General features: G+C 53.5%; 11 protein-coding genes across 11 annotated transcripts; 8 read left to right on the top strand and 3 right to left on the bottom strand.

The window, feature by feature from the left end:
• Positions 1 to 734: 734 nt before the first annotated feature.
• Positions 735 to 3,341, top strand: ASPZODRAFT_57811 (hypothetical protein; the record flags this gene model as incomplete). Its single annotated transcript, XM_022728711.1, has 5 exons — positions 735 to 797; positions 891 to 1,317; positions 1,381 to 2,245; positions 2,348 to 2,814; positions 3,229 to 3,341. The coding sequence occupies 5 exons, from the start codon at positions 735 to 737 to the stop codon at positions 3,339 to 3,341; spliced, it is 1,935 nt and encodes a 644-aa protein (XP_022584710.1).
• Positions 3,342 to 4,716: 1,375 nt separating this feature from the next.
• On the top strand, positions 4,717 to 7,758 carry ASPZODRAFT_90128 (hypothetical protein; the record flags this gene model as incomplete). The annotated part of the gene is made up of 2 exons (XM_022730386.1): positions 4,717 to 5,294; positions 5,355 to 7,758. 2 exons carry the CDS (start codon positions 4,717 to 4,719, stop codon positions 7,756 to 7,758), a joined length of 2,982 nt encoding a protein of 993 aa, XP_022584709.1.
• Positions 7,759 to 7,823: 65 nt separating this feature from the next.
• Positions 7,824 to 8,698, bottom strand: ASPZODRAFT_57817 (hypothetical protein; the record flags this gene model as incomplete). Its single annotated transcript, XM_022728713.1, has 3 exons — positions 7,824 to 7,908; positions 7,972 to 8,539; positions 8,599 to 8,698. 3 exons carry the CDS (start codon positions 8,696 to 8,698, stop codon positions 7,824 to 7,826), a joined length of 753 nt encoding a protein of 250 aa, XP_022584708.1.
• Positions 8,699 to 9,053: 355 nt separating this feature from the next.
• Positions 9,054 to 12,226, bottom strand: ASPZODRAFT_58230 (hypothetical protein; the record flags this gene model as incomplete). The annotated part of the gene is made up of 5 exons (XM_022728754.1): positions 9,054 to 10,756; positions 10,819 to 11,005; positions 11,065 to 11,760; positions 11,820 to 11,945; positions 12,017 to 12,226. The coding sequence occupies 5 exons, from the start codon at positions 12,224 to 12,226 to the stop codon at positions 9,054 to 9,056; spliced, it is 2,922 nt and encodes a 973-aa protein (XP_022584707.1).
• Positions 12,227 to 12,296: 70 nt separating this feature from the next.
• Positions 12,297 to 12,896, top strand: ASPZODRAFT_128816 (hypothetical protein). The gene is made up of 3 exons (XM_022722121.1): positions 12,297 to 12,644; positions 12,703 to 12,771; positions 12,825 to 12,896. The coding sequence occupies exon 1, from the start codon at positions 12,432 to 12,434 to the stop codon at positions 12,630 to 12,632; it is 201 nt and encodes a 66-aa protein (XP_022584706.1). The 5' UTR covers positions 12,297 to 12,431; the 3' UTR covers positions 12,633 to 12,644; positions 12,703 to 12,771; positions 12,825 to 12,896.
• A 1,055-nt stretch (positions 12,897 to 13,951) lies between these two features.
• On the top strand, positions 13,952 to 15,472 carry ASPZODRAFT_149579 (hypothetical protein; the record flags this gene model as incomplete). Its single annotated transcript, XM_022725497.1, has 2 exons — positions 13,952 to 14,008; positions 14,078 to 15,472. The coding sequence occupies 2 exons, from the start codon at positions 13,952 to 13,954 to the stop codon at positions 15,470 to 15,472; spliced, it is 1,452 nt and encodes a 483-aa protein (XP_022584705.1).
• A 608-nt stretch (positions 15,473 to 16,080) lies between these two features.
• Positions 16,081 to 19,033, top strand: ASPZODRAFT_128815 (hypothetical protein). Its single transcript, XM_022722120.1, has 3 exons — positions 16,081 to 17,077; positions 17,147 to 18,434; positions 18,490 to 19,033. Exons 1-3 carry the CDS (start codon positions 16,562 to 16,564, stop codon positions 18,894 to 18,896), a joined length of 2,211 nt encoding a protein of 736 aa, XP_022584704.1. The 5' UTR covers positions 16,081 to 16,561; the 3' UTR covers positions 18,897 to 19,033.
• A 1,203-nt stretch (positions 19,034 to 20,236) lies between these two features.
• Positions 20,237 to 21,713, top strand: ASPZODRAFT_1124063 (hypothetical protein). The gene has a single exon (XM_022721039.1). It carries the CDS (start codon positions 20,440 to 20,442, stop codon positions 21,523 to 21,525), a length of 1,086 nt encoding a protein of 361 aa, XP_022584703.1. The 5' UTR covers positions 20,237 to 20,439; the 3' UTR covers positions 21,526 to 21,713.
• Positions 21,714 to 21,753: 40 nt separating this feature from the next.
• ASPZODRAFT_58057 (hypothetical protein) lies at positions 21,754 to 23,716 on the top strand (the record flags this gene model as incomplete). The annotated part of the gene is made up of 3 exons (XM_022728738.1): positions 21,754 to 21,898; positions 21,954 to 22,109; positions 22,170 to 23,716. 3 exons carry the CDS (start codon positions 21,754 to 21,756, stop codon positions 23,714 to 23,716), a joined length of 1,848 nt encoding a protein of 615 aa, XP_022584702.1.
• A 526-nt stretch (positions 23,717 to 24,242) lies between these two features.
• ASPZODRAFT_139509 (hypothetical protein) lies at positions 24,243 to 24,839 on the top strand (the record flags this gene model as incomplete). The annotated part of the gene is made up of 1 exon (XM_022724563.1): positions 24,243 to 24,839. One exon carries the CDS (start codon positions 24,243 to 24,245, stop codon positions 24,837 to 24,839), a length of 597 nt encoding a protein of 198 aa, XP_022584701.1.
• Positions 24,840 to 25,043: 204 nt separating this feature from the next.
• ASPZODRAFT_1124519 (hypothetical protein) lies at positions 25,044 to 27,588 on the bottom strand. Its single transcript, XM_022721041.1, has 4 exons — positions 27,209 to 27,588; positions 27,126 to 27,133; positions 25,373 to 27,071; positions 25,044 to 25,311 (listed from the first exon to the last, which is right to left on the bottom strand). Exons 1-4 carry the CDS (start codon positions 27,446 to 27,448, stop codon positions 25,249 to 25,251), a joined length of 2,010 nt encoding a protein of 669 aa, XP_022584700.1. The 5' UTR covers positions 27,449 to 27,588; the 3' UTR covers positions 25,044 to 25,248.
• Positions 27,589 to 27,632: the final 44 nt, after the last annotated feature.

Genomic DNA, 27,632 nt, shown 5'->3' with positions numbered 1-27,632 from the left:
CCCCGTCAGCGACAAGTCTCACCACTAATTAATCACTCGGGCGAAGCGCTCATTCTTTCATCTCTTCTTCCGTTGCTCTGCTGAATTTCTAGACCTCTGTCACTCCTTCTTTGGTCTCTTGCAACCAGTCGATCTCTGTCCTTTGCTTTCCAACCCCCGCCGTCCTCTTGTTGCATTCCACTTCTAATCTGAAACACACGCTCTTTGTCCTCCCCCCTGATCTGGCCTTGGCACTGTATTACTACTATTACTATTCACTGGGATCAGCCGTCAAGAGATACCCATACCAGCACAGTCAGTCAGTGTCAGTCTCCTGGAGCAGCCGAGGAGGAAACAGGGCGCTACTGCAACCTGGGACCTCGCGCATCACACACTCTCTTTTACCGTCGAAGCACACCTATCGGTTCGCTCTCGGGGGTTCCTTGCCGCTGGTAGATTGTTGGTTCTGCAAGAGGATGCAGAACCTCTGAATTTCGTTCATTAAAAAGAACCCTGTGCTCTTGCCTCTCCTTCACACTTGTCGACAGCGTCGACTAGTTTTATCTCGGATTCCTTGCTTTGTCCTTGAATTGTCCTGGTTGCGACGCCGCCCGGCTGGCCCGAGCAAGTCGTGATCACTCACTGCCCTCAGAAACAAGAACCACTCGTTCTCTTGTCGCAGCGCGTCTCACCGACCGATCTTTCTCTCGTGACTTCGTTTTGATACCTGGCAGGTCCAGTCGCATATTATCATAATGGGTTGCTGCGGAGATCGAGAAAAGGGACCGGTGTCGGTGGAAGAAAGATGGGAATACATTGTATGCTCGCCTCAGAGATAAGATCTGAACAGCTCGTGTTGTGCTACCTATCCACCCCCACGATCGCTCGCTGACTCTGCATGGCTTTTCTAGAACCTCGACGATTTCAAGTCGAATTCCTGCCTCGCCCCGTTTTCCTATTTCTTCCTCTATGTCTTCCTTCTCGTCTCCATCGCCGTCTATGCGGTCGACTCCTTCACTGCCGTCAACCTGCTCGTGTTTTCCCGATGGGCCGGTCAGATCAAACCTGCCATCCCTTTCCGGATCTCGCGGTGGATTTTTGCCATCTGCATCATCATTTCCTTCGTGCTGTTATTCATTCGCTGGATGCGTGCGATCCGCTCCATTCGCTCGGGCAGCATTGCTCAAAGTTACCTCGACCCCTTAGCCGTCCGTGTGCAATGTATTCGGCCGGGCAAACGTGGTCGCGGATGGAGAAGGTTCCTTGTTTTCGCCGAATTGACCAAGAGTAAACAGGGCGCGGAGTACGTCGCGCTGTTCGCATACTTCTCCTTCAACTGTAAGACCTGCGCGGATACGTCGGGAAGACGGGCCTTGCACGCTTTTGCTAACACTTCTATAGCCTGGTTGAACGTTATTTTTGCCGACGGGCCTCGCCAAGTCGTCAACGCCATTACTTTGTACTCCGTCATGAAACTGGATCTGCTTCCCGGGGGTGCAGATGCGACATCCAAAAGCTCGTCTTCGATTTTGCAGTTCTTCGACAACATCAAGATTCTCGCCGAAGAAAATGACGAGCAAGCCTTGGTCCTGTTCGGCATGCTCTTCACCCTCATCATCTGGGTCTTCTCTGTCCTCAAACTCGCCTTGGCCATCATCCTGTATCTTATCTTTTTGTTTCACCATATACCTTCGGAAGATGGTAGCATTAAAGCCTATTGCCGCCGCAAGATCAACACCCGCCTCAAGAGGATCGTCAGGCAAAAGGTGGACAAGGCCCTTAACAAGGGAGTGGCTCTGCAGACTCGCAAGACCAAAGACCCTATTCCGGATGCGATGGACCGCAAACCCACCCTGCCCAACTTCGGCGACTCAGACATGAATAAAATGCCGAACGTGTCTCTGTCCCGAACGACCACCCAGACGACTCTGCCTCCCTACTCGCGTCCGGGAACCGCCGCGCCGGATCAGCGATCTCTCCACAAGCAGGCAACGCTGCCAGATATTTCCTTGGCGGACGAAAAGCCACCCCTCTCGCGAACTATCACCCAGTCATCGGCCTATTCCGAGTCTGCTTCGTTGACCGGCCATGCGGCCACCATGGGATATAGCCCCCTCGATCGTCAGCAGACCTCTACCGCACCTCCGGTCCCATCGCTGCCCAGCAACAGTCACCCCCCTCCGGTCCGGTCTCATACACCACTAGCAAGACCCCCGACCACCGCGCCCCGGGCCACACCCGCTCCACAGGCAATGGGAGATCCAATGTCAGGCTCTATGGCAGGTCCAATGGGAGGGCAGATGGGAGCACCGATGGGAGCACAGATTGGAGCACAAATGGGAGGTCCAAGGGGCGGACCAGCTCGCAGGCCCCCTCATCCGGCCTACCGAGGCTCCAACGACGAGTACGACGAGTACGAATCATACCATGCACACCAACCGTCACTAGATTCCCAGGCGCCCTCGGAGTACTCATCCTATCGACCCTATACCCCGGCGAATGACCCGTATTCGCGTTCGTTGACCCATACGATGGACACTCCAGCAGCCAACGGTGACTATCCCGTGAGATCATATACCCCGCTCAGCAGCGGCACGCCGCAACCGCCGAGCATCATTGCTGGAATGGCCAACGGATATCCAGTTCGATCCCACTCCCCTCTAAGTCAAAGTGGTACGCCTCGACCACCCACGCGCCTCGACTCTCCTGTTAACCAGAGAGGAACACCTCGCCCTCCAATGCGTACGAACTCGCCTAGCCAGGGTGGAATGGCTAATCCGCCAATGCGCGTCGGCTCTCCGGCTAACCAGAATGGAATGCCTCGTCCTCCCATGCGTGTTGACTCGCCGGCTAACCAGACCGCAATGTCTCGTCCTCCCATGCGTGTTGACTCGCCGGCCAACCAGAATGGAATGCCTCGTCCTCCCATGCGTGTTGACTCGCCGGCTAACCAGGACGGAATACCTCACGCACCAGTACGCGCCAACACCTTCGACAACGAGCAGCCTCCAAGGTCATTCACTCCCATGGGCCCTCCTCGATCCCAGACGGTTCCGATCCCAGCTCATGATCAGTATCCTGGTCGATCGTATACCCCCGCCAGTCGAAGCGAGTCCCGTCAGCAAACGAGAAGCCCCCCCGTTAACAGCAACACACCGGGACCTGCGCCGCCGGCGGGCGGGTATATGGCCTTTGACCCTTCTATGGTAAACCGATCTGGTACGCCGGAAGTCCGCTCCCAGACACCAGCCTCGGCTACTCGACTGTACAATGCTCCGCGGGTTGCGTCCCCATCGAATGAGTCGAGTCACGGTGCGCCGCAGTTCCGCGCGTACAATCCGGAGGGAACCTCGCCGTACTAGGACAACAGCGCAGTCGTCTGGCTTGGTTATTTTTTTTTTTTTGAGCACCAAACCAAAGTATGAAGCCGAATATGCCGAACATAGGGTTGGAAAAGTAGCAGCGGGTTTCTGTGATGGTTTTCCAAGGTTTGATTTTAATTGGTGATGATGGATTGGGGATTTTCTTTCTAATCTTAACGATACGATTCTACTAAATCCGGATGGCGATGTTATCCCTTGATACCCGACGACGCGCAATCCTAGCGAAGATGTCATTCATTTCATATGAGAATCTATTATATTCAATGGATGCTGTTCACATGCGACCCTGTCTCCGTAGAAGACTGGTATTCCCCTGTAGCTACTAAGCCAACATATCCTTTGAATACGCAAATCAAAAAAGTGCATGTCAACTTTCACAAGCATGGAATTGTTGACAGTTCCGTTGAAACGGCGTGGCCAGGATCCGACCGTGGGTAGTCCTAAAAAAATGCTTCTCATAAGTCATCCTGAGCGTAACATCCAGACAATCGCTGACCCTCGGTTTCGAGAACCCATCCTCATAAGCTCCTAGATGAGTAGTTTGACGGCGTAAGAGATAGCCATATTGACGATGCTGCATAAAGACTTGTGCTACTGGCACTAGTTAAGGTGCTGTCCATTGACTCGTCGCGGATATCAAGGAGGATATGGGTTCAGAATAGTAAGTGTCTGGGTACTCTGCCTCTTCTTTCAATTGCAACCACATGCATCAAGTGTCGGCCATCTGTACGCGGATTGAGAATGAATCTATAATCAATCCGTCTTAGCAATAAATCAATAGAGTGAGATGAAGATCTCGGATTTGTGGAATTCCATCGAGGCAAGTTGTTGGCAAAAAGGCGGTCTGGGGTGTTTGTCGTAACTCCCGGTCGCAGCCCACGCCGACCTTATGCAGGACGCTGCACGAAGCGATCTGACATTTTGAACCCCTGCGACTAGGGGCGCAGAACTACTACTGTGCGATAGAGATGGTCTGAATACGATTTACACCGGTCTTGATCTCAGGGGTCCTGCTGGCGTTAACCTGTTGGAACTGATCAAGATGATTGCTTCGCCTGTTCCCTCCACGCCCTTTGACCACTCCCGAAAGGACAGTCTGCGTTGCCAGCCTTCCTTTACAGATAACGAAGAGAGCAGCAGACGATCGTCGAACAGAAGCGTCCAGGAGAATGCCGGTACAAATGAAGAGCACGCACTGAACGGCCAGGTCAACGGGACGGGCAACCGCGCGGTGGCGATGACCCAGCGAGAGGGAATACGGCAGTTGCGTGGAATCGAAACGGAAACCTCCGATCTGCATGTCCCCAAACATCGAACCGAGAACGAGAAAATCAGTGGTGCAGGGCCCAGCAGGATGAACGCGGTGGGAGAGGGTTCTGGAACGTCGTCGCTGTCGCCGACGGGGACACATACACACGGGCAGGAGAATGAGGATGGGCCTGACTCCCGGTTGGGTTCGGTTATTGAATCTCAAGGGAAGACCAACGAGGGTGGTACGCGAGCCGTCCTTGAGGAGAGGACGAATGGACTAAAGAGCGGTCAGTCCGCCCCATTATTGCCAGAGCAGGGTCTCGGCATCGTTCTTGAGCACTCTTCCAAACCAGGCGTGGACGGTTCGAGCAGTACATCGGTGGTAGACGTTCTGGATGGTCCGGGAATCAGTGCTGCATTGCGGTCTCTCGCTTCACAAGACGTCTCGCCGCGCAGTTTGCAGGAGGGTGATCAGGTCTTGAAGTTGTCTCTGGCAAAACCACAGGAGCCGGTCTCATCGCCCGAATCCAATGTACCCCAGCCAGCAATGCCAGAAAGCAACCAGCATCGACGGTCAGTGCCGGAAACTGTCGAAAGGCAATCGGGGCAGTCAAGTGCAGACCTGCGACAGCAGCGCCAACAGCATCAGCCTCCTTTAGACGAGGCCAAGGGCTTAGAAGCGTCCAAGGTGCGACCGAACAAGGAGCCGCCTCATCTCGATGATGCACTGGAATTCACGAGCCCATTCCCATCCAAGATAGCAAATGGGCCCCGAACAAGACCACATGCTTCACGCACCATTTCTACACCGACTTCGTCGCACCGACAAATGCCTACGTTTACCAACGAGCGGTTGGCATCCACCTGGTCGTCGAGATGGAAGCCGGATCGTCCTTCCATCTCTCGCATTGACGCTGATCCCAAAATTAATCATCCTACTCCATCAGCGCCGCCGCTGGCTGAGCCGCTATCATCTTCTATCCCTCCCGGGATTCCTCTCCCGCCCCTTTCCATCCCTACGTATCTGCAACTCGAGCTTGCCTCGGGTCGACCGTCTCCATTGTATATTTACCGCTCAAGTGCGAGCGATTTTCCTTACGAGTCGTCGCGGGTGAAGCTCGAACGCTTGATGAATTTCTTGATGATACCCCCGGTGTTGGAGCAAGTACTCTGGTTTGGGGCCCTGGCGTGTCTGGACTCGTGGCTCTATTCGTTTACAATCCTCCCTTTGCGCTTTATCAAAGCTCTCTATATTCTTATTACCTCTTGGGTCGCAAATATGGGCTTCGAAATTCAGTCTATATCGGGCTTTGTCGTCAAGGGTGTTGGGAGAGTGTGGCGCAGACGATCTAAGGGATCCTTCTCTGCCGAGACTTCTACAGAGGCTGGAACAAGATCTCGAAATCCCTCTAGTGGATCCATCAAACCGCTGGAGACGTTACCGGCGGATCGAGATGTGAACTCGAAGCCAATGGAATCCACGAAGCGTCACCGGCGCTCGGAGACGCGCAAACACCGCCGACAAAAGTCGATCCCATCTGCGCTCCTACCGGAAGACAAGGCCGATATCCTCAAAGGCCTGCTCATGATCTTCACATGTTGTGTGTTGATGTTCTTCGATGCCAGCCGGATGTACCATTGGATCCGTGGACAGGCCGCGATCAAGCTATACGTGATCTACAACGTGCTGGAAGTGAGCGACCGGCTATTTGCAGCGATCGGTCAGGATGTGTTAGAGTGTCTCTTCTCCCGTGAGGCGCTGGAACGCAAGCCTGACGGCCGCAGCAAGGTCTCCCGTCCTTTCTGTCTCTTCCTGTTGGCGCTGGTCTACACGGTGGTCCATTCGACCGCCCTATTTTACCAGGTGATGACGCTAAACGTCGCTGTGAACTCGTACTCGAACGCGCTGATCACATTGCTCTTGTCGAACCAGTTCGTGGAGATCAAATCGACCGTGTTCAAGAAATTCGAAAAGGAGAACCTCTTTCAGCTCACGTGCGCGGACGTGGTCGAGCGCTTCCAGCTATGGCTAATGCTAACTATCATCGCGTCGCGCAACATCGTCGAGACAGGGACCTTCAATTTCTTCGGCAGCCTGGGCTCGCTGGGTCTCGGCGGCGGCAGCAGCGCATGGACTGGCAGCACCAACAGCACCCCCTTATCCACCCCGCCGCGTACAGCGGCATCCATCCTCCCACAGGCGTTCACCATGTTCCCGACCTACTTGTTTTCTTCGGTCAGCAGTGGTGCGAACTCCTTCCTGCCGACAGTGGCGCAGGTGCTAGGCCCGTTCCTGGTGGTGCTGGGTTCGGAGATGCTGGTCGACTGGCTAAAGCATGCGTACATTGGCAAGTTCAACAACACGCGGCCCAAGATTTACGGCCGCTTCCTTGATATCCTGGCCAAGGACTATTACACAAACGCCTTTGCAGACCAGAACTTGACGCGCCGGCTGGGCCTGCCGGTCATCCCACTTTCGTGTCTTTTCTTCCGCGTCTCGGTACAGACGTACCAGATGTTCTTGGCCGCGTGGCTCCCGCAACCTCCTTCATCCTCCTCATCGTCTTTCTCGTCAGTTTCCGTTGCAGCGACTACGCTAGCCACGATCCAAAGCAACCGCCACTCGTCAGTCGCGCTACCGTCTGCAACCCCGCTGACACTGTCGACGGTGATCCCAGCATCCATGGCGCATGTGAATTCCTTCCTACGCACGATGCTGGCGAACGCGATCCCCTCCCCCGCGCAGTCGGTACGGATTTTCACCGTCCTGTTGATCTTGACCGGGTTCGTGATTCTATTGATCCTGAAACTACTGCTCGGCATGGTCCTGCTGGCGTTTGCTCGATCTCGGTACCGCGCCATGAAAGAGACAGAGACCAGCCTTCCGCCAACGAGCACCCCACAACCAACATCTCAACTGACCAGCACGGCCCCGCGTCGCGAGTACGTCGTCGAGGGCAGCCGGCGGGTGGGTGGATGGGGCGTGGTGGAAGTCAACGAAGACAAGCGGCGGTGGATCTACTCGGACGATGCAGAGGGTCTGCGGCGCCTGAAGGAGAAGGAGGAACGGGACAAGAGCGGCAAGGAGGGAGTGAACATGGAGCTGGTGTCGCGGTATGAGATGGTGGCCAAGCGGATTTGGTAATATACATTCAGTCTACATAGTCTACAACACAGTCTACAACAGTCTAATGGTTTATATTCATCTATCTACAAGTGCTTGTGCAAGAAATCAATAACAACCCGATACCCCCTTTCGTATTCCTTGCGCGGTTCCTCTTCATCAAGCTGAGCTCTGCATAAATTAGCAAAAAAAAGAAAGAAAGAAAGAAAGAAAGACAGAAAGAGGTCCTCTTACCGGCCCGACATCCAGCCATGAATCTGGTTAAAGGTCTCGACATGTTTCTCCTGCACCGCGAGATTCAGCCCATAAGCCTGCACGAGGGCGGCATCTTCATCCTTGGAAGCGAGCATCATGCTCGGCACGGTGACGGTCTTGGCCTCGTCCGGGTTTACCATCGCAGGGGAGGTCTGCACGCCCACATCGAGCGGGGAATCCACCCCCTTGCTCGTCAACAGGGACACCATCTTGCCACCCCAGCAGTATCCGATGCCCGCCCAGCGAGTGATGGAAGCATACTCTGGCGCGGTTTTGAAAGCGGTGACTGTCGAGGTAACGCGCTCCCAGGTCTCGGGGGCCGTGATGCGAGCTCGGAACGCGGCGAGTTTCTCCTTCACCTCCTCTGATTGAGGGGGGATCACCCACTCGGGTTCTACATAGTTGGATACTAGTAGGTCGGGAACAAGAACTAGGTACGGTCCTCCGGAGGCGAGGATGTCGGCACCTTGCACCGTCTGCGGTGTATACCCGAATACATCGTAGATGAAGATGATTGCCTTGGTTGCCGTTGGGGGACCAGTGACATCTATTACTTAGCTTTGACGCCTTTTTTCTTTTAGTTTTTCATGGAAAGAAAGGAAGTACATGTTTTCATTCCATTAAAGTCAATGTATTTGCCCTTGGCGACGTACTCGCCCACCACGGCGAGCGGGGCGGTGCAGCATGCTTTGGAGTATTCGGACATGATGGGGGAGATTTGAGGAAATCGAATAGAAGGTATTGACTGAATGATGAGAAGAGAAACGTGTAAAGAAACTGTTTTATATCTGGCAGCATTCTACATCCCGCTTTTATCTATAAAGCGCAATCCCGGTCCAGGCCCGGAACCGGCTTCGTGCCCGGTTTTGCTGGAGACCGAGAAAGTGGTTAGTCTGACTGAGTATTGGGAAGTGGAATAATTGTAGGTGTTTAGAGAATTTATGTAATATCGATTGGGTGCGCATTAACTGATGGTAGTAGTTATATTAATGCAGGCGGAATTAAGACTATACTACATGGCAGCCCACGCCATCCAAGCTCCATTGTTTTTCTGCTCACTCCTAAGTCTGTCTGCTCGGCAATTTGTCAAACACGTATCTGAAGATCTCGCGGCTCTTGTACAGATTCTCGACCCGCAGCCGCTCGTTGGCCAAGTGGGCATTGTCACTCGCCTGTCCGCAGGGGAGGTTCGCGGCCGGGGCCGAGAACTCCTTTTCCAGGAACCGGATGGTGGGGATGGACCCTCCCTCACGGATATAAATCGGTTTGACCACACGCGCGGTCGGGGCCGATGTGACTTGCTCCGGGGTTGGTGCCGGTGATGGGGATACCGAGGGAGAAGGAGAAGAAGCCCGCGAAGCCCGCTCCGGGAGGACGACGGCGAGGGTCTTCTTGGCTAGTGTCGACGAGGTCGGCACAATCGTGTTCGCAGCGGATCTCTTGCCCTCGACACCGTTGGCCGTTGATGTTGTCGAGGTGATGACCCGGTCAATATGTGATGCTAGACTGTCTGAGGAGTCCTTGCGGACGAGCTGCTCCCCCCGCGGGCCAGCGGGCGCGGGACGTGTGGCCGTCCCCACGGCCACTGGAAGGTAGTGCCTGTACCTCCGGGACTGGGCGTCGGGCGTCCACGCGGCAGAGATGGCCTCGGACAGGGTGGCAAAGATCTCGTTGTTGGGGTCGCCGAGCCACGGCTCGGATTTCCCGGTGATCTCCACGGTGAGGTCGTTTTGCGATTCAAAGCTGGCAAACTGCTCTTGCACGTAAGCCGTCAGGTTGGCCGCCACCTCGTCGGGCTCCTGGTTAGGGACGATGCGGATGGAAATAGTGGCCTTGGCCTTCTGGGAGATGGTGGTGGTTGCGCTCTTGTTGCCAGGCACTTCGACCGAGTGGATGGTGAGTGCCGGTTCGCGCCAACGGTGCATGAGCGACCGGATCAGAGCCTCGGGGCTCGTGATCTCCGGGTGATGCGGAAGAATCGCGTCGGCAATGGCGGAATAGCGTTCCTGTTCCTCCTCGGTCAGAGCCAGAACCGGGGCCTGGAATCCCGGAAGGTTGATCTTGCCCTTGGGGCCCACAAGGGTGGCCAGCAGCATGGACAGGTCCTTGAGCGGCTCATCTAGCAACGCGCTGCCGTCGATACCACTGTGGAGGTCCGGGTGATCGCTCGTCACGACCAGATTTGCATGGACGACACCCCGCAGGCCGTAGGTCAGGCAGGGATTGAAGTCGTCGAGCCAGTAGCTGTTGGCCAGCAGAATCCAGTCTACCGGCCCGATCTCCGCCTTGTGCCGGCGCACGGTCTCGTGGAACCCCTGGGACCCGGATTCCTCTTCGCCCTCAATCAGGAACACGACGTCGCACTGCAACGTCTTGGTGCGGGCCAGGTCTGCCGCTGCGTAGAGAGCGGCAAGAATGGGGCCCTTGTTATCCGTCACGCCACGACCATACAGGAAGCCGTTGAGAGAGGTGAGCTGGTGAGGGTCTGTCTTCCACTGGGCGCGATTGCTGTGTGCGTTGACCACATCGTAGTGACCGTAAAAGAGGATGGTCTTACCCACTGGCTGCGGCGAAGTTGCATGGAAACGGGCATAAACGATCGGATTGGTATCGGGACCAGTCGTTAGCAGCGTGGTCTTGGCTCCAAGATAATTGCAATGGCGTCGCAGGAAAGCTGCGCCCTGGTTGCATTCTCCGGCGAATTTGGGACTCGACGAGACGGTCTTGAACGCGATGAATTTGGCCAGAGAATTCACCATTTCATCTGATAATCAGTCTATGGTCGAGCGAAAAAATAAACGAAAAAAAAAAACCCCTACCACCTACCATTACTGATTGGCGCCAGTTCTTGATGGGCTGAAGAAACCTCGGTAAGATCCCAGATACCGACCGTGTTGTCGTTACCTCCTGTGGCATAAATCATTCGATCTTTATACCGACCGGCGGCCGAGGCCAACATGGTCCCCTCGTGGGCAACCCAGCTGCCCACTTCTTCAAAGCGCGAGTTGAATTTCTAGGTTGCGTTAGCGGGTATAGATAGTTACAGCACAAAGCAGAGGATGGATTAAATACCTTGACAATTCCGTTGGAGTCGCCACACACGGCGACCGAGCGGATGATATCAACAGCCCACAAGTCGCCGATATGCTTGGTGATGCGTTTGACCAGCTGGTAGGAGTCAAGGTTCCAAATGTTGAGAGCACCCCCAACTAGACCGCAGTACAGAAAGGAGCCGTCCACAGCGATGGACAACACAGGGTCCCCATTCTGCAGTTTGGCCATCTGGGTGGGCACAGAGTTTGTCTGCTGGGCCAAATGCCACAGCTTGACAACACCGTCCCCGGAACCTGTCAGTAGGACTTCTTCCAAGGGTGCTGATTCCACCAGACCGGCAACCAGGCGCATCGAGTACACGTATCCATGGTGGGAAAAGAGCTTGTGGTGATCCCGCTTGAACGTCAGCAGCTGACCACCCTCGGTGATGGCCTGGGCATCGTCTGAATTAGAATCCGATCGAGGTGCTCTCTTCCCGTCTGGGCCACGGGAATCGAAGAAGCGATGGGTACGCCTCGACGGGTGATGAGGCCCCGCCGAGGTCGTCGCCGACGCGGTAGACGAGCCTGAGAGGTCGCACCACTGAATACTGGTGTTCTGGCCACCACAGTAGACGGTGTCTCTAGTAGACGAATAGACGACGGCAAAGATATCGCCGACATCATGGTGCGAATAGATGGAGTAGAGCCGTTCAAAGGTAGTCGTCGACCATACCTGGTTCATCAGAAAAGAAGCCACAAAATAGCTCAGATCCAGCTAGAGAATCAACGCACATTGACAACGGAATCCCCTCCGCTAGAAAACAGAAGACGACCATCATCCGACAGATACAAGCCAAGAACACTTTCCTGGTGTGCGTGGATTGACAGAACCAGATCGTACGTCTCGAGCGACCACGCCTGATAAATTAGCAACCGACAACAAACAAGCAGTCAATCTAGTAATCCGAGATGATCAAGAATCCACCTACGAGAATATCGCCTCCCTGTAGCCCTGCATACACATACTCGTCGTCAAGGACCAAGGCGAGCACCGAGCGACTGGCTCGGACACGGTGGCCGATGCCACAGTTGACTTGAGGGGCAGGCGTGGCCAGCAGCGCAGCCTGCGGATCAGTCTCCCAAGCCTTCGTCTGATGGTCAACCTCCAACATACTGTCCGTGTCGACTGTGGTGTCCATTGGTGAGCTCTCTCTTCTTCCAGCCAATGACTCACTTTTTTTGTCGTTTGGGGTGGAGGAAGTTGGAATTGTGCGGATGTGGCGGTGCGACCGGGGAAACTTACCATTATGATTAGGATTAGTAGTATCTTGACCGGGAGCCAAATCTGCTCTATCTTTATCTTTACCCATCTGGTTCAGATACAGCGGTCTATCGTGGTTAACAATGGCTTCCTCTTCGAATTCCGAGCTTCGAATTTTGAATATTAGCAGAGAATCGATCTACCTCTCGTCCCATATCAGTCTGGCGGCCAAGAGAGCCCTGTCGGGCACTGTGAGTATTTTACTGCTCATCGCGAAGGGTCGATCATCGCAATGTCATCGATGCAGGAATGATGGGATGCAGGAGGCAAGGAGACAGATATAAAGAACAAACGAAGTATCAAGTGACACAGTCCAGGTACAGATAAGCAATATAGTTAACCAGTCAAATACAGATGAGGGACAGACGATCGCTGGCATAACGTGTCTGTGCAGGGAGATGGCGACAATTGGCGGTCTACAGAGTACGGAGTACGGGGTACCCCTGGTTACGAGTACAGGGAGAACTAACTGCCAGGGGATGCATCACTATACAGGGGAGACAAACGAGCCAGAAGTTTCGAGATGTAGTAGAAAGTACGGATACTCCATACTCTGTAGTGAAATGATCCGGTTCTTTTAGACTCACAGCTGATGTTGCACTACCTGACTGTTGTTAGACTGATGCCTGACACTCTACGGTGTAGTTACTTTGCGCTACATATGCCTCCACGCTTAATTTCCTAGGAAGAAAAAATAGCCGAGGGGGTTTGGTAAAAGTAAATACCTCCTGTATTGAGTATTTTCCCCTTTTTTTCTCTCTGGTTGGTATTCTTTAGCTCACTGCTCTGTCGCGTGACACCATGTGACTTGATATCAGGAGAGCGACTGCGCCACAGTGGCGTGGGCATGGGTCAGGTCTAGAGGCATGGGAAGTGCCACATCAGGCAGGAACGGAAACGCCAGGTGCAATGATCTCTGCCTGCGCCACACTTCGGCCCTGCGCCTGCCTAAACAGAACCAAACCAGCCAAACCAGCCAAACAGCGCAGTCCACGATGCCGGTCGACAGCAGCTTTAGCAGCTCCTCCCAGGAGGGCGCTTCCTTTGCAACCCAATCGACCAGACCAAGAGCTCTTCCGGTTCGCTGCATCGTGTTTTACCCCGTTTTCCCTGGGGGCATCGCCCTGTTATGAGTAGCTTTTAATGCTGTCCTGGCCCCGTTGCTTCCCAGCCACCCCGACCGTCTGTTCTTGCTCTGCCAACACATGGGTGTGTGTGTGTACTGCTCTGCCGAATCCACCCGCGGCAGATAAAGGCGTTTGCTCCCCTTGGGGACTGAGCGTACACAGTGCTTTTACTCTGGATTCTTTTTCTTTCTCTACGGTCTTTGTGACGTCTGGACAAACGCTCGAACCGTCGCGTTGCTGAGTACTTATACTCTCGCTGCTGCGGGGATCCGGACTCCATAATAAATAACTACTATTTCCCGCCCCGCCACCATCTATCTATAGCCGTCACACCGCCGATCTGGAATCCGGCAGACGCATGGTCTTCCTCGTGTGAGGGACGGTCTGGTCAACTCTTGTTCTTGACTAGGAGAAGTGTTATATGAGGAATTGAAGGGGGAACATACAATACAATCGAACCAGATCATCCAGCCACGATGCCATTGGGCCAGACGATTGCTGTCATCGACAAGTCTGGCAAGGTCGTCAGCACGGTAGGCAGGGCGCCATGTCGATTCTGATGGTCTGTATGACGAGCTGACCCCGTCTCGGTGCGATTGCAGGGAAAGAACCTGTTTGGCGTCTTCCAGGAGGCCAAAAATGCCTACCAGGAGCGTAAGGCCGTGATCCAGTCCGAGCGCAATGCAAAGATCGCAGAGATGCAGGCCTTGAAGGCGCTCGAGAACTATCACATCAACGAGAACTATCGCATTAACGAGGCCCCCCCGTCGGTTGCCTCCTCCCACCGCAGCCACCGCAGTCATCGCAGCCATCGGTCACAGCAACACCCACACAGCTCTGCGCGCAGTCGACATCCCGTGTATGATCACGATGTTCACACCGTTGTCTCGGAGGATTACCCCCCGAGCCAGCGCCAGCCGACAGAGATGGTTCGGCGCCACACCCACCACGACTTTACTGCGCAACAACCTGAGGTCTACGCCCGCCCGACGACGGCTCGATCTAGATCGGACGCTCACATCGATATGGACCTTGCTTACGGCGAGTACCACCAACCCACCAGCGCAGATGCCGGCGCCATTGCTCTGAGGGATGCCAGTGGAAATCCCTCGCCTCAGATTGAAGATCCAGAACTGAAGGGCCTCGTGTCTCGCACCGAATGGTTGCTTGAAGAGGCCCATTGTGTTCACCACAGCGCTACACAGACCATCGCCCACCTGCAGAAGAATCCAGAAGCTATGGCTGCAGTTGCGTTGACGCTGGCAGAAATTAGCAATGTAGCCAGCAAGCTAGCCCCATCAGCCTTGGGGGCTTTCAAAGCCGCTGCGCCTGCTGTCTTCTCCCTTTTAGCGAGCCCTCAGTTCCTCATCGCCGCCGGGGTCGGCATCGGTGTCACCATCGTAATGTTTGGCGGCTACAAGATCATCAAGCAGATGCAAGGCGCTACGAAAATGATCAACGGCGCCCCCGCCGCCCCCGCCCCTGCCCAGCAGCCACAATACCCGCCGGAAATGGCCGAGCCTCAGTGGCAGGAGGACCCCAACATCATGGAGGAGATCCTCGAAATCGATCCAGAACATTTGAGCTCCGTCGAAATGTGGCGCCGTGGCGTGGCGGATATCGAAGCTGTCAGTTTGGGTACCTCGGTTGACGGCGAGTTCATCACCCCGACGGCTGCGGCCATGTCCGGTATCGATGTGACCACTGCACGGATGACACGCGATCCCCGGTTCCGTTTTGATGATGACGACGGGGTGTCCGACACACGATCCCGGCGCTCACGTCGCTCGCGGACTTCGACTTCCAAGCCCCGGTCGCACTCTTCCTCTCGCGTCGATCGATCTGAGGCTCCTTCAAAATCGCCCCCCTCGGGCATATTCTCGCGGATCGGCTCCAAAGCATCATCAAAAGCTCCTTCCAAGGCATCTGGGAGCGGCAAGCGACCCCAGGAAAAAGTCAAACGATCCAGCCGACTGAAAATGATGTTCACTGCTTGAAATCGCAGAGCGCTATCTTTTTATTCATCTTAACTTCTCGGTCATGAATACTTCGGATATACATGGCGATACAGTTTGCATTTGTATACATGTACAGATTACATGCATGGGAAACAGACAGTCCCACGACTCAACTCATACGACTTTATGGTTTACCTTCAAATGATGGTTATGTATTCATGTCTTTGGTGTTTGAATATTTGGCGTCCGGTGACTGTTGAGGGCACACAAGTAACTATATATAACAGATAGAAAGCTTGAGCAATATCAGGCTATCGAAAAGAAATGACAAAACGATTTGAACTATGAAATTTCATGGAAATCCCTCATTTATGGAGTAACTCTCATTTCAAGCTTAAATCTACTGGGGGAAGACAAGAGCAAAGGAACCAGTACAACCTCAATATCCATAACACTGTCGACGAGCAGCCTTGAACACAGCCCATTTCCCCCGTACGACGTCTAGACGATAGTGCCTCTAATTTTTATTACATTCAATTCTATTACAGTCTGTTATTGTTTAATTGACGATATCGTCGTCTATAAAATGCCGAGGAATCCAGTCTAAAATGCCGGAGACTACGATGCGCATCTGTCTCTCCTCTTCAAACCACCCACTCCATCTCCTGCAATCATCATGCACGCCAGAAGGAAATATCGTACAGCAGTTGTCGAAACCATGCACGGCTAACACAGTACAGAAGATTCTCGGAGATTTTTCCAGAGTGACACAGACTTGAAAGCATCCGCACGGAGGTGGTAATAGTGTGAAGTCACGCAAGGACGGAGAAGTCCAGGATGGAAAGCAAAAAAAAGGGCATTATGGACTCCCTGTACGGAGGTACCACTGAGGAACCGAATATCTGGTGACGTTTCTGCCCCTTTGTACTGCATTGGCCAAGAATACCTCCTCCTAACTACCCTCTGTTGACTGGAATGTGGTCCACGCCCAGATGCTAGAGACGGCCCCTTGCTGAATCCACAGATCTCAATTTAACATGGTATAAAACGGACCCGGACCCTTTTTCTTTTTTCCATTTCGAATGGTAAATTCCTTCTGGAAGACACACACACACAAATAGAAAGAAAATGCACACTCTGTTGTGGACGGCGCTGGCAGCCAGCAGCCTCGCGCAGCAGGCGGCAGCGCTGGACTGGGCAACGGCCTACGACAAGGCCGAGGCAGCGCTCGCCCTGCTCAACCAGACAGAGAAGGCAGGGATAGTGACCGGCGTGACGTGGGAGGGCGGGCCCTGCGTGGGAAACACATACGCGCCGACCTCGATCCCGTATCCGTCGTTGTGTCTGCAGGACTCGCCGCTGGGCCCTCGATTCGTGTACCCCGTCACTGCGTTTCCCGCGGGGATCAACGCAGGCGCCACCTGGGATAAACAGCTGCTCCGTGCTCGAGGGGCGGCAATTGGCGCCGAGTCGAAAGGGTTGGGTATCCATGTCTCGTTGGGGCCGGTCGCTGGGCCCCTGGGGAAGAACCCCGGTGGCGGGCGGAACTGGGAGGGCTTCTCGAACGATCCGTTTCTCAGTGGGGTGGCTATGAGTGAGACTATCCAGGGTATCCAGGGTGAGGGGGTGCAAGCCGTTGCAAAGGTAAGCTTTTAGGTTTCCAATATGTGTGTGTGTGTATATGTGTATATGTATGTGTGGTTAATGATGCAGCACTATATCGGCAACGAGCAAGAACATAACCGCGAGACGATGAGTTCGAACATCGACGACCGGACCCTGCACGAACTGTACCTTTGGCCATTTGTGGACGCGGTCAAGGCGGACGTCGCCTCGGTGATGTGCTCGTACAACAAGGTCAACGAGACGTGGACGTGCGAGAACGACGAGCTGCTCAACCAGATCATGAAGACAGAGCTGGGCTTCCCCGGATACATCATGAGCGATTGGAACGCGCAGCACAGCACCGTCGCAAGTGCCAATTCAGGCCTCGACATGACCATGCCCGGCAGCGACTTTTCAGAGCCACGGGGTAACATTTTCTGGGGCGACTACCTCATCGAAGCAATCAACAATGGGTCCGTGCCCCAGACTCGCCTCGACGATATGGCCTTGCGCGTTCTGGCGGCTTGGTACCTCCTCGGCCAGGACGAGGGATACCCGGCCGTCCAGTTCAACTCGTGGGAGTCCAGCGATCACGGTGGACATGCCGCCGTCGACGTGACGGGGGACCACAGCAAGCTGGCGCGGACCCTCGCGCGGGACTCGATCGTGTTGCTCAAGAACGACGGGGTGCTGCCTCTGGCCAGTCCCGCCAGTCTGGCGATCATTGGCTCCGATGCGATCGTGAACCCGGCGGGACCGAACAATTGTTCCGATCGAGGATGCGACGTCGGGACCCTAGCAATGGGCTGGGGCAGTGGAACCGATCAATTTCCCTACCTCATTGGCCCCCTTGATGCCATCCAAGAGCAAGCCTCGGCAGACGGCACCCGCGTCGTGACGAGCACGACCGACGAGACAGGGCCGGCAGCCAGTGCGGCTGCGGGTGCCGATATTGCCATCGTCTTCATCAACTCGGACTCCGGCGAGGCCTTTATAACGGTGGAGGGTAACGAAGGGGACCGCAACACCCTGGACCCATGGCACAACGGCAACGGTCTAGTCCAGGCCGTGGCTGGCGCCAACAAAAAGACCATCGTGGTCGTGCACAGCGTCGGGCCCATTATCCTCGAAACCATCCTGGCGCAACCGAATGTGGTGGCTATCGTCTGGGCTGGCCTGCCTGGCCAGGAGAGCGGCAACGCCCTCGTCGATGTGCTGTACGGTTCTGTCTCCCCGAGCGGGAAACTTCCCTACACCATTGCGAAGAAGGAAGCCGACTACGGTACTGGATGGGTGATGGGCGAGATTGACGACTATCCAGAGGGTCTCTTCATCGACTACCGTCATTTCGACCATGAGGGAATACAGCCCCGCTACGAGTTTGGATATGGTTTATGTATGACTCCTCTTTTCTCTTTTTGGGCAAGAGATAGAATTGCTAACTCGAACAGCCTATACCACATTCGACTATTCATACCTCCATGTGGACGTGTCCGTCTCTCCCGGTCCAGCAACGGGCCTTACTGTCCCCGGCGGACCTGAAGACCTCTTCGACTCGATCGGTGAGGTGAGCGTATCGATCAGCAACACGGGCAACGTGACGGGCCAAGAAGTCGCACAACTGTACATTGGTTTCCCTGCGGATGCGCCCTCGACGCCTCCCAAGCAACTGCGTGGGTTTGAGAAGATCCAGTTGACGCCTGGGCAGGAGGAGGAAGTCACGTTTCCACTGACGAGACGGGATGTCAGTTACTGGGATGTTGGCGCGCAGGCCTGGGTGGTTCCTCAGGGTGACTTTACGGTTTATGTCGGTGCCTCGAGTAGGGATATCAGAGACTACGACACATTCACTGTATAGTAGATAGCTAGTATACTGTTGACTGATTCGACCTTGAAAAAAGGCCGATCTTGAATGTTGAATTGTCGCTGCACAGGGGAATATCAACAAAAGCAGCCAGTATCAATAATATATTGTAGATCATTTCAGACGTCCAAATAACCTTGTCGTCTCTGTAAGGAGAGGTTGTACAGACAAAACTGCTGGGTTGATCCTGGGAATTGACTCGGATGACGCAGTATGACCTGTAGACAGGTGATATAAACATAGAACCTCTTCGATTCCAATCCAACCATGTCGCTATTCCTTGTTTCCCCAATTGGAGAGATTATGCCTCTTTCGTGGCTCTCAGGGCACCTTAGAGGGCAAAACACCAAAGACCTCACCGCGGCGGAATGGAATGGATGAAAAGGCTCAGCAAGTCATCTAACCCGTGGCCTTTTCTTGAGCCACTCCTTTCACCGACTCTGGACGGTAAGAGGTAGACAATTGGTCGTTCTGTTGATGACTTCACCATGCTGTGCAGATGGAGAGGGTATGCTGTGGCCCGAAAACCAGTTGCAAAAGGCCGGCAAGTTTGAGACACTTCAGATGCTCCAGTTCCATTACTTTTGGGATCATTTTACACTTTTGCAGATGTGGCAGGAGATTATTGAGGCAGACATTTTGGGCTGTTGGATCGTCCAGAAACAAGTCTATCTCACGGAAGAGTTGCGGGCTCTTTCCAAGTCCCTCGACCGTTCGGAAAACCACCTCGGAGATCTCAGCACAGCGGAAATCCTATGAAGAACAGCTGGAGAGCCTCAACGAGAAATCTTCTCGTCTGAAAAATCGACTCTAATCTGACTGGACCTCCGTTCCTGCGCGGGTACAGAGCCTTCAGAAAGAAATCGGACTGGTACTTATCTTGGTGGCTGCGAAAAGACTGCGCTGGGCGGGGGGGATGCTGTGGAAGAAAATGCGGTTGTTGCGAGAGACCTAGAATGGAGACCCCTGAAGAGGTCCATCGTGGTCACTGCACACGGGGCTGAGGCTGTTGTATTCGCACGCGAGGTGTCAAGCCAAAGGTTGAACCAACCGACTTGGTTGACTTTCCATCTGACCAGACTGCTGAGGTAAGAACCGAATACAGCGAATATCTAGCGCAGCAGTATCTCTGGGGTTTTCTTTGAATTGGTAAAGTGGAGGGGGTTATTGAGTCTTTTCTGTATTGCTCAAAGAAATGACGTTGGTTGCAGACCAAGCGTGGGATATTCTGCGCATCGAACTGGTTCTAAATCAAATATCCTGACTGATCATGACTATCATTGCCGGGTCAGACCGGAAATGATGCAAAATGAGGCGTCTTAGCTTGGGAATTAAAATTAGATTCGGCTTCATGATAGGCTTCTCCACACCATCGACGTCGTTTGAGCCCTAGGGAGATTGGGGAAATACAACCCGAAGAAAAAGAAAAGAGAGCGACCTGCTGGAAAGGCACGACAATACAGCAAGCCTGATGCTGTACAAGTGATCTCCCAACTTGAATAGGGCATCGCTTCCTTTTGTCAGAAATTGCAATACTATGGCTTCGGGACAAAGCCATGTGCCACCGCGCTTGACTCTACCGGAAAGAATTGTATTCGCAGCAAAGTGTTGCTTTCTGATTCCAGGAGTCGGGCTGAGGGTGGTATGGCAGGCACTGAAGACGCGAGACTTCTCCCTGAAGGCCCTGAAGGCGTCTTTTATAAAAGGTGTCGTTCAGGTCTCGACAAAGCTCTCGCTAAGAGAGCTGCGGTCGTTCACCCAGCCGTCAGGGTCTATCATCGACCATGTGTGCGAGACCGAGGGATTTTCCCATGAAACAACCACCCTTGATGCCGGACAGTATGGGCAGGCTGTTCTGCATTTCATCGATTGCGCTGTGCACACCCCAGGAAACATTCTCCTGTACTTGCATGGCGGAGGTTATATATTCCCGATTTCTGCTGTCCAAGTGGGCTTCGCCCATGCTGCCGCGGCCAAGTCAAAGTCAAATCTAGTCATCCTAGAGTACACATTAGCCCCAAAGCTCAAATATCCCGGGCAGTTGGCGCAGGCAGTGGCGGCGTTGCGCCTGCTCCTGGATCATCACGACGCCTCCGAGATCATCGTCGGCGGAGACTCTGCTGGTGGGAATCTGACCTTGGCTATTCTGGCTCACCTACGCCAGCCTCATCCTCTTGTACAGCCCATATCGGAAGGCGGACCGTGTCAGCTTCGCGCAGCGTTCTGCGTCAGCCCTCGCTGTGCCAACGACAGTGCAGCCCCGAGCTATAATCTCAATGCCTCCAAGGATATTGTCAACTCCGACTCCATGAAACTGTTCACATCGAACTGGGAGCCAGCAAACGACGAGGTTTGGGCAACGCCTGTGGCGGCTGGAGACGACTTTTGGCACTATGTCCACACCAAGCAGCTGCTTCTTCTCGCGGGGACCGCCGAGGTGTACGTGGACGATATCAAACGGCTCGCAGAGATGATGGGAGACAAAAATCAATATGGCAGCAAGGTCGAGCTTGTTCTGTGTGCAGAGGAGATTCACACCCAGGCGGTGCTCGACTTTGGGGCTGACAACTGGGATGGGGTGATGCTGAAAGTGCTCTTCACCTGGCTACTTAATCTGAAGTGACTTTAGGCCTTCTCTCACATGTTCTGCGATGCACTTCTCCCACAAATCTCAACTTGTCGATGACAACTCCTCTCTATCTAAAGTATTTCAATTTTAATAATATTTTTTTCTGCTACTGTGAAAATGACAACAATTCTTTCTCTCCTTTCATCTCTCTTCACCATCACATCCCATCCTGGGTGACCTGTGGAAATGGCCACTCAATCTAATCACACTCTAAGCAGCGCAATGGAAATCTTCAAGTCTATTGATGTGCTGATCATAGGAGCAGGGCCTGCTGGATATACGGCTGCTATGACCCTCCAGCGATATGGGGTAGACTTCCTGATGATTGACGAGCATGCTACTACTCAGGAGGCTGCCCATCCAAGCCGTAACTATCCCTGAAGCTCCATTTGAAAGATCTGGTACTGACAGCTGAAACCTAGTGATTCAACCGCAGACGCAGGAGATATTTCACGCGATGGGCATACTGGAGACCTTGGACAGTAAAGGGTGCCGGATTTCAGAGTCTTCGCTTTGGGAGGTCCGCGGAAACAGTGGGCAAGTTGCAAGAGCCTCCACCTTTCGCCTGGCCGAGAAAAGTGAGTATCAGCCATCCAAGGATAGAATTTCACGATCACTGACATGTCCACGCCGTTTAGCCCAGAAGTTTCCCTACCTTTTGAGTATTGGTAAAGGCGTCGCAGAGGAGACCTTCGAGGGTATCATACACTCCAAAGGCCAGTTCATTCAGCGCAACAAAAAGCTCCTGGCATACCGGTACAGTGGAGAGCAATCTTATACAGATTGGCCTGTCACTGCCTTCATTCAAGACCTACGTTCTGGTTCGGTTGAAACCTGGTCTTTCAAATACATCATAGTTGGTGATACGGCCAAGGACGATATAAATGTTGCCCGCGATTGGGGAGAGCTCCCGAGAGTGAAGCCTTCTTGGTTGGTTGCTGATGTCGTCCTTGAGTGCAATTTCACCGATCTGCGCCGTCTCTGCTCTGTCATCGCCCCTATGGGAACATTTATGTCGATGCCCGGCAAAGATAATCGCACCCGCATTTTCTTCCAGCTGACCCAACAGGAGATTGTGAATGTCAAGAGCCCAAATTTTGATATTGAGGATGGTTTGCATGCAAGCGAGTCGTTCAAACTCCAGGGGATCCTTTCACAACGTCTTTCAAACGGCCTTTTTCCTCGAGTCGCCAAGGTGACCGAAGTTGTGACTATCGGGCAGTATGAGCCTGCTCGTTTTCTCAATCACGTACTTCATGATGGCCGCCGTATCTTCACGATGGGTGTCTATTCCTGTAACCACAACATCGAGACTGGCCTGGGCATCAACGCCAGTTGTGGAGATGCCTACAATCTTACCTGGAAGCTTGCTTTGGTTCTGAAGGATATGGCAAAGCCGGAATTGCTGGCGACATATCAAATCGAGAGAGAGAACCGTCAATTCCAGCTCCAGCGTCTGGAGGACCGATTCAAGAGCTTGTTGGGTGGGGTAGAATGGTGTTCCAGTCGCGCCTCAGTCTTTCAAGAGTGGGAGCATTTTGTCCGGTCCACAATGGACTATGACGACCAATACCCGCGTACTTCTCTATCCGTTGACATTCGCGAGATGAGACTGAGCCAGCAGGCACCTCACCCACCCATGCGTGGGCGGCGTCTCTATCCCATCGATCTCATCCGTCACGTCGATGGCAACCACGTCAACCTGCTGCATGAGATGCCCTCCAAAGCACGATTCCATATCCTTGTCTTCGCGGGTGAACTGATCACTTCTAGAGTTGTCGCAGCCCTCGGCGAAAAATTGGTGTCAAGAACATCGCCCTTGAATACCTTCAACAGGACGGACTGCATGCAGACTACCCCCTTCTCCCATGAGGACATTTACACTGAGTCAGGTCCCTGCACAAACTGGGGCTACGTCATCGACCTTTCCTTCATCCATACTCAAGACCACGTCTCGTTTGAAGTCAAGAATCTTCCCTCTCCGTTTTCCACGGTTTGGAGTGACAGGGTGTATGAAGATCCAGCGGGCAAGGGTCATGCACAGCTCGGCATTTCTCTGTCTCAGGGTGCATTGATCCTCGCCAGACCAGACGGATACGTGTCTGCAGTGACGAGACTCGAATATCCCGAAGACTTTACTGCCTGCCTTAAAGCAATCTTGAAGCCACAGCCTGGTGGTCTCTAGTCGAAGGATGGTTCATGTTGAAAGACATAGGGAACTACACAACAGAGATTACGCCGTACGAGGATTAATTTTGAGGGTTTCGTTTTGTACGCATGTTTTCTAGCAATTCTCTGTTCTGTCACCCAGGAAAATAAAAATGAAAATAAATTGAAGAAACTTGTTCATGCGGATGTCTATAGATGTTTCTGCCTCAGGCAAAACGATAGCCGTTATCTAATCTCCCCGCCAAACATCCAAATGTTGAAATTTTTTGACCACAGAACAAGACCCCTCATTGCAACTCAACTACATCCTGATTCTTGATCCTATCCTTCCTGAAATATAGGTCATACGTTTTTCTAAATCTCAATTGACTCACAATTACCCATTACCCATTATTCGTCGATCTACCATCCCGTGGACACCGTCGACTTCGCAGCAAACAACCCTCGTGAAGCCCCCCGCCCCAGGGTTCTCTTGAGAGAGAAGAATTCGAAATATAAAAGGCACATTTCTCAGACAATAATATACCATACATCCCCTCGCAATGGCGGAGACCACTCAACAATCGACCAGCGCGATCTCGCATCTTGACCTCGGCATCACCCTCGCACTCAACAACTGGCCGGCGCTGACCCTCGCGGTGCAGTCACAATGGGGCGGCCCAACCTCAGCCGATAAGCGCGACTGGCTGTGCGGTGCGATCTCCGAGATGATTGCCGACCGACCGGAGACCGACGCCGAAGACCTCGAGGACGTGCTGGTCCAAGTGATGAACGACGAGTTTGACGTCGTGGTTGACGACGAGAGCGCGGCCAGCGTGGCGGTCCAGATCATGCAGATGAGAGAGCAGATTGCTAGCGGGGATACGGCGTCCATCCAGCAGCTTTGGGAAGAGTGGCAGCGGAAAAACGAGCGAAAGGGAGCTGGCGGTGCGGACGCGGCCGCGGCGGCCATGTTCAAGAAGGTGGAAACGCGAGACGAGGATCAAGAGACTGATGACGACGAGGACGACGATGGAGATGATGATGGTGATATGGATATGACGGAGGCACCGGCCTTGGTCCGCGCTCCGAGGGAGAAGGTCGAGCCAGAGGTTGATGAAGACGGGTTTACAAAGGTGGTCGGGCGGAAGAAGAGGTGATCGTGGTGTTGTTTATTACATGTGACACCTGGATATAGAGCACTGTGTTTTTTTTTTTCTCTCATGACATGATGGATATGATGAAATTCTATAAATTTGACACAAGGATGAAGTCCTCTTCTTGGTGTCTAGAAATATCAAGACTAATTCAGATGTTGATAAAAGAGGGAAAACTTATATGTCTATTGGAAGAAATAAGGAAGAAATATATTTTTCATCATCAAGAATCAATCAAAGTTGAACCACTTTAATAGGATATATCCGCCCGCTCTTTTGCTCGTGTCTCATTGTCCCTAGATTCCACCTACTGCCTTGTAGATAACTGTAGTCAAATACAATGCAGCCTATTTAAACGGATTATCCATAGCTATAAAAATGTAGGTCGCTGAAAATCCCCATATTTGCCCGTTTAGGCGTCTTCGGTTTCGTTAAAAATGAGCTTGGTGATCATACCAATAGCGATGGTTTGACCCTAGAAAACATCATTAGTAAAGAGAAATATAAACCATTCGATGGTAAGGTTGGATATTTACCTGGTCGCGCAGAGTGAAACGTCCAAGCTGGTTGTAATCTTCGAAACGCTCCACACAGACAGCGCCGGCGGTGCCGGTGACCTCTAGCCGAGCGATGATGGTTTGGCCCTTGCTGGCAAACGGCGGGGGGCGCTTGCTCTTGCGGCCGGTGCCAGGCTCGAGCTTGTGCAGAAGGGCGGCGAAGGTGACCTCTTCGATGGCAGAGTGGACGTGCAGAACACAGTTAAATCCAGCGGAAAGAATGTTCTTGAGTTCTAAAATTCTAATCTTCGCTTCGAAAGCAGAGACGCAGTGAACAGGGCGTTTAGGCGAGCAGAGGACGAAGCCAGGGAGGATATCTTCTTCTTCGATACCGCGGAGACGAGCACGAATTTGCTCACCGCAAGTACCCGTCGGGATCTCGTCTTCGGTTTCGCCATAAAGAGCAGAGATGTCAACCTTGACGCGGTTCGGCATAAGGAGATAGCTTCCATTCTTCTGGATCACACCAGACTCAATGCGACCCTCGATCATAGTACCCATATCCCTGTACTTGGCGCTCACGGGCATCATGAAAGGAGCGTTGATTTTACGCTCGGGCATTTTCATGTTTTGCAGGTACTCAAGCAGTGAAGGGCCGTCATACCAGGGAACAAGGTCCTTGGGCACGCGGTCTTTGATACCCATCGCACGCTGAGCGGAGATAGGCATGAAAATGACATCGTTCTTCTTGTACCCAAGAGCTTCCAGATACTTGCTGATCTTCACAGTGCATTCATCAAATCGAGCCTTGCTCCACTCCACCGTGGGGTCGTCCATCTTGTTAACCACAACAATCAACTTGCTCACACCAGAGTTTCTGGCTAGCAGCGCGTGCTCACGGGTCTGGCCTCCCTTTTCGAAGCCGGTTTCATATTCACCCTTACGGGCAGAGATGACCAGGACACCAATGTCGGCCTGGGAAGCGCCGCCAATCATATTGGGGACAAAAGACTTGTGACCTGGGGCATCAAGAATAGAGAAGCTTCGTTCAATCGGACCCTCGGGCGACGGAACAGTGAGCTTGAAGAAACCACGGCCAACCTCCACGGTCTTTCCCTTGGCACGCTCTTCACTAGTCAAATCCAAAGCCCAAGAGAGATACCAGGTCTCTCGGCCAGCCTCCTTGGCATCTCTCTTATACTTGTCCATAGTTCTCTCATCAACCATGCCTGTGACGTACAGGATCGAACCACCCAGGGTGGACTTGCCGGCATCAACGTGTCCGATGAACACAACGTTAACATGTTCCTTCCGTTCACCGTAAATCTCCTTCAAGGTAGCTTCGTCGACATCAGCTTGTTGTTCTTTGGCAACGGCGTCCACATCACGAGCGGGCTTCGCATCAGCGCGACTTGGGCTGGACCGTCCTGTGGAGGGGCTAGGAGACGTCTGCCCGGACGCCGCAGCCTTCTTGTCGGCCTTCTTCTCGGTCTTTTCGATCGCCTTGGCGGCAGTCACCTTCGCTCCAGCCTCTGCGGCAGCGGGTCCCTTGGCATCGCCGGGAGTGCTGGCACGAGTGGTGGATGCCGGAGTGCTCGCGGCAGGGGAGGGCGTTCCGATCGAAAGGACCTTGGTCTTGGGGGCATTGACACTTCCAGTGGCTCCGATAGAAAGCACTTTGGCCACGGGAGCGGCGGCGGCAGCAGGAGCAGCAGCGGGCTTCGGGGCGGGAGGGGCAGCAGCGGGAGCTGCCTGGCGTGGTTGCTGAGCATATTGCTGTTGGTTGTTGTTGTTGTTGTAATTGCCATATGACTGGTTGTAACCACCAGGCTGCTGGTTATAGGCGCCGTATTGGTTGTATGCCTGTTGCTGGTCGTACGCCGGGTAGCCACCACCGTATCCTTGCTGGCCGTACTGTCCGTATTGGGGGTATCCGCCACCGTATTGATTGAACGCTTGTCCTGGCACAAAGGATGTCGCTCCGGGGGTGAAGGCAGAGGCGCCTGGTCGAAACGAGGGCGCCTGGGCTTGAGGTCGTCCCTGGGCGTTCAGGTTGACGCCCTCCGCTTGCCTGGAGAGCTCATCCTCCCAAGAGTCGGGGGGTTGGCCGGCCATTTTGAAAGAGAGAGCAATAAAATGCAAGCAAAGAAAATGAATATAAGTTCAGCGTGAGAGCAGACCCAAAGCAGAGCGAAGAAAGAGATCTCTCAGCAACAATAATGAGGCTCGTACAGTGGATGAGTTGTAGCCCAGTGAGGGGTTTGGTGCCGATTTTGCATCTGCTGACTCAGCACGGCGG

This window comes from Penicilliopsis zonata, assembly GCF_001890105.1.
Source record: "Penicilliopsis zonata CBS 506.65 unplaced genomic scaffold ASPZOscaffold_2, whole genome shotgun sequence".
NCBI classification, from domain to species: Eukaryota; Fungi; Ascomycota; class Eurotiomycetes; order Eurotiales; family Aspergillaceae; genus Penicilliopsis; species Penicilliopsis zonata.
The sequence above is the reverse complement of the archived record's forward strand: the minus strand, read 5'-3'. Positions and strand labels throughout refer to the sequence as shown.